Genomic DNA, 4959 nt, shown 5'->3' on the forward strand with positions numbered 1-4959 from the left:
GTTCTGGAAATGTTATTGCAAATACATGAGTATTTTAAATGTTATTGAAATACGTGAATATGAATAAATAATATTTTTATATTCTTTCATATGTTTTTGCCCAGTAAATTTGAGTGGGTCGCCATAAGCTGTGGTCATGAATAGTGGGTCATGATTCTAAAAAGTTTGGGAACCCCTGGATTATACTATAGTGGTACTATACTGGGCATTATACCATCCTTCTTATATTTACTCTTCATTGCAGAAATGGCATATTCAATTTGAGAATCACTAGGGACATCATCTTGTACTGCATCATGCATCTACTTCAACACTGCATATTTTGGGCTTTACTATGCCATTAATTTCACAAAATATTGAAACTAATGATTTCTTATATATATATACACACAACTCCAATCCCCATTTTTTGAAGGTAACAATACTATTATGCCCATTTTTTATGTTTTGTGTCAATACATTAATCAATTGATGATTCTCAGATTCAGTTGATATGTCAAATCATTTGGGATATTTTTGATTAAGTTCTCTCTCATCCAACCTGGACCCATGATTTAGCTTAATCACTACACTTAAAACATCACATTCACAGCCACATCTAGAACATTTCAAGCATGTTTCATTGCTGCATCGTTTTACTTTACATTTACAAGTTAACTTCTCCTTGTTGCCTCTCATGGTCTCAGGTCAGTCACAAGTCCTATGACCCAAACCTTTAAAATACTGCCAAATGTTTTCTTTTTGTCTAATCAAAACAACCCAAACCTTTCTGGAACGACTTTTTTGGATCCACATCAAGATGCCTCATGTGGCAGGAGTTAATAACAATAATATTCATATGAAGAATTAGTATGATGACTACCAAGTAATAAATATCCCAGTTTTTTATGACAATCCTATTACTGACAATCTCCAAGATATCCATACTGTATTAAAAGTTATAGTATGAAAACTATAACAAGCATAAAATGGTTATGAGGTCAGTCCCTGTAACAAAGTCCACAGTGAGAGAGTTAAAACTGCTGATATCTATTTACAAGAATAAGAACATGTCCACAGTACAGAAATCTCCAGAAATGATTGCTGAAGAGCAAGTGAATAGGTACATGACCATTCACTCTCTGTATCTACAAGACAACCCACTGAGATTCTGGGTAGGTAATGCTCATTTGTACTCACAACTTAGTAGAGTTGCAGTTAAATATCTAGCAATTGTGGGTCTTTAATCGGAATGCCAGGTGAGCCTCATTAGATCCAGAAAATTATAACATATGAACCTTCCTTAGCTGCTATATTTAACATTGTTAACAGCTGACTTTTTGTGAAAACTAGACATTAAATCTTTTATCAGACTGATGTTAAATTATTTTAATTGAGAATTTAAGCATTATGATATTCAAGTTATGTTTCTACTTTCTAATGTACAAGTTGTTATGTTTCTTAGTTTATGTAATTTGAAATAAATTATAAAAGTTCTTTTTCTACATGGTGTTATTCTGTGTATGTTTTATGTTTGTAACATCAGATACAACACCAAAGGCCTCAACACTGTCGTGAACATGCTTATAAACCTGTAAAACAATACATCCTGAATTGTCTAGAATAACAAGCATGGAAAAGTGTACAACCAGCAAAAGGTTACTGATAAGGGAATAAATATTTCATTGTTTTTGAATTTTAAATAATGCAGTTATCTTGCATGTATTACACATTTTCATGTACAAAGTTTAGAATTAAAGAAGTAACTTAATTCTAAATTATTGTGCCTGAAATCTGAAGACAAGGTTTGCTCTAGTTTTTGACATTTTTTGCCACTTGATAAAATATTTTAGAATCATAATTTATTTTCAGAGATTTATTTAGTGCAATTCATGAAGCAAAAAAAAATACATATTCAATTCTACACAACTGTAGATAGTTTTGCTTGTAAACAAAAGAACACATTCATCACTTTTTTTTAGAATTTTTCAGCCAATCTCAAGGAAATCCTTTATTTCTGCCTATCATTCCTTGACAATGTATAATCCATTTCTTTATTTTCGAGCACTTTCCTTAGTTTTGTACAGACCTTAGATCTGGTTGAAATCTTATGGTACCTAACCACGACATTTGATCATTTACAGCTATAAAGAAAGTTTAAATATATTTGGATACTATGGACAGAGAAAGATAAGGACTATCATGTAATAGTAAATATATAGAATTAATTTTTTTATGGTTTCTGCCCTTTTAGTTCCTGTCATTTGTGAACCATGACAGTGTTTGCATGTTTGAAAGCTACAGAAATTTTGTTCACTGAGAAAAGGTCAGAAAACTTGGGATAAGGTAAGCTTATACATTTTATAGACTGGTTAAGAAAGAAAACTTTATTACAAGTTTAAGACAATAACAAATGTACAATGTTCAGAGAAGGTTTTGTGATCATCAGGTAGAAGTAGTTTACCTAGACACAGGAAGATATATATATATATATACACAACATGAAACTAAGAAGTCACACAACCAGAGATTTGTTAAGGGTTTAATAAGGGTATCTTGTTGTTGTCTGGTTTAAAATTATGGTGTTTTACTTTTTGATAGATATAATATGATTTTATTGAGTTGTAACAATTGTTAACATGAGTCTTTTTGTATTATGTTAACTAAATAAGGTTTGTTAAGTTTACTGTTTGGCAAAATGGCAAGTATGGTAGGCAAGTGCAAAATATTGTGGTGACTGAAATCTTACTGAATATTATTTTTTTTATGTTTGTTATTCAGACAATGTTTTATGATGATTTTTTTAAAAATAAAACAATATTAATCTTATTGGTGAATGGTGGTAGTAACAGTTAAATATGTCTCCAACATTTTACTTACAGTAGAATATTGCAAGATTACTACATATTTTAAAAAGAAACATAATGGTGACCACATGGTGATGTTTAACTGACATTAGTGATTCATTTGGCAAGTATTATAATCAATTAATGAGCACATCAATTAACTGATTAGTCAATTCCATTAATCGTCCACCTCCAAATGCATTTCAACTGTTTAAAGTAATAAAATTATGATGTGTAGAAAAACATAATCTAATAATTTAGTAAATAAGTCACTGGTCCACAATATATTCATGTTAGTAAAAAAAACCTTACTTTATGCAAAAACTTTGAATATATAATATACTCATGCTGTTAACCAAAAGATTAGATATAAAGGTTAAGCTTAGAACTATGCACTTTCATAGTCTTTATAGGCTCAGAACTGTAGGTCCATTACAGATGTAACAAAAACAAATTGTTACAATCAAGCATTTAGATGCTCAGAATTCAGATTCATTTGTTTTAATTTTTAAAGTACTCTGGTCTGAACGAAATAATAACCTAATTACATAAAATATAAAACAGTCAAAATAATTATGACTATATAGCAATCTTAAAAACAGCACAGAGGTTTTATTATCCAAAAGAGGGTGTGTGTGAGTGAGAATATTGTAACTTTTTCAAAACTTTTCATTATTAATAGTGATTTTCTCAAAGTTTTTTGGTATTTTTTTTAAAGCATTATTGTATGGGGATGAATTCAAACCCTTAAACATCTACCATAGTACACTTCCCTCTAAGTGAAACACTAGTAAAAATCAATGATACCCAAGTTAAAACACCATGCTTACAAAGTTAAATTATATAAATTAAACTTACTTCATACTCAGATGGGAATCGTGTCAGCATGACTCCATCTTTATGACTGTCCAATACCTAAAGAAACAACAAAACACAAGTCATGGAAACATTGAAATCATGCTTATCATAGTTAATACACTAGCTTGAATAAGCTGGTATGATGTAACAAAAAAAAAAATTTACTTGTTAGAGGCATATTAAAACAATCTACTGTCGACTGCTTATGAAATTCCACTAATCAGTAGATAGAGATTTGTTTTATTAAGATTGGTAACTTTATCACATCAGTAGTAATAGATGTATTATATCTTTGTGATGCTATCACAAAGACCACATGAATTTTGGTTGGTAGCTGACTGTATCGTCAAGAAAAAAAGAAACATTACAATGTGAGCTGCTGAATCTACATATATAAACCATAGTTATAATACATAGCAAGAATTACAATGTAGGACTTCTACATTTCTGCTTACATCTCAACATTTCTTTATTAGTTTGTCAGCCAAAAGCCCACCCAGGGTCCTAATACTAGAGTCTGATTATATAAGCCAAACCAATAATAGATGTAAAAAACAATTAATGTTTATTATATAGTAAAAAACCTTGTTATTTGCAATCAGTGTTTAGGAGTTTCTGTTCTAAATAGGCAGAAACCATCCAATCAGAATTTAAAGAATTAGATGGACTAGTACTAAAAACATTTTTGGTAATAACAGAAAAATTCACAAGGAAAAAATTACAATATTATAGTATCATTTTCATATTTATTTTACCTTATATATTAATAATATACTATGCCCTTTAACCCTATCGGCCCTGGTGCACTTTGCTGCGCATGACACAAAATTTTAGTATCTTAGATTCAAAATTTTATTAAACTACTTTTTGTTTATGTTATACCAATTAGAATAGCATACAATCTTAGCTAATAATCCATATTTTAATAGTATACATGTTTTAACTTCTTAATTCTACAAGGAAATATATAAAAAAATTCTGAATTTCCACTAGTGTGACACACATGACACATTTTGTCTTAGCAGGTCATCATCCCTATTTTATCCATCACCCCTCAAAAATGTACAAGATTAAACGTAAAATATTCTCTATAAAATCATTATTGCTTAATCAGACCAAAATTTTATAGCCTTCAATTTTGTTTGGTTACAGAGCTATCAAATAGAAAATCAGACCCCTCCTGCCACATCCACTTGTCACATCCTTTCTTTCACAATTCATTGATAGTTCACTCTTAAGTTTCTTTATATATATATATATATATATATATATATAT

The 4959-nt window shown here is 29.8% G+C and overlaps 1 protein-coding gene across 1 annotated transcript in view; it reads right to left on the bottom strand.

Moving 5' to 3' along the window:
* The window catches only part of LOC111086617 (tudor domain-containing protein 5-like), a 34433-nt gene that overhangs the window by 17744 nt on the left and 11730 nt on the right, over positions 1-4959 (bottom strand). The window contains exon 3 of the mRNA XM_022390153.1: positions 3684-3740. Within this exon, the coding sequence (XP_022245861.1) occupies positions 3684-3740 (57 nt within the window). The remainder of the gene's footprint in view (positions 1-3683; positions 3741-4959) is intronic.

This window comes from Limulus polyphemus, unplaced genomic scaffold (assembly GCF_000517525.1).
Source record: "Limulus polyphemus unplaced genomic scaffold, Limulus_polyphemus-2.1.2 Scaffold1256, whole genome shotgun sequence".
In the NCBI taxonomy this organism is placed as follows: domain Eukaryota; kingdom Metazoa; phylum Arthropoda; class Merostomata; order Xiphosura; family Limulidae; genus Limulus; species Limulus polyphemus.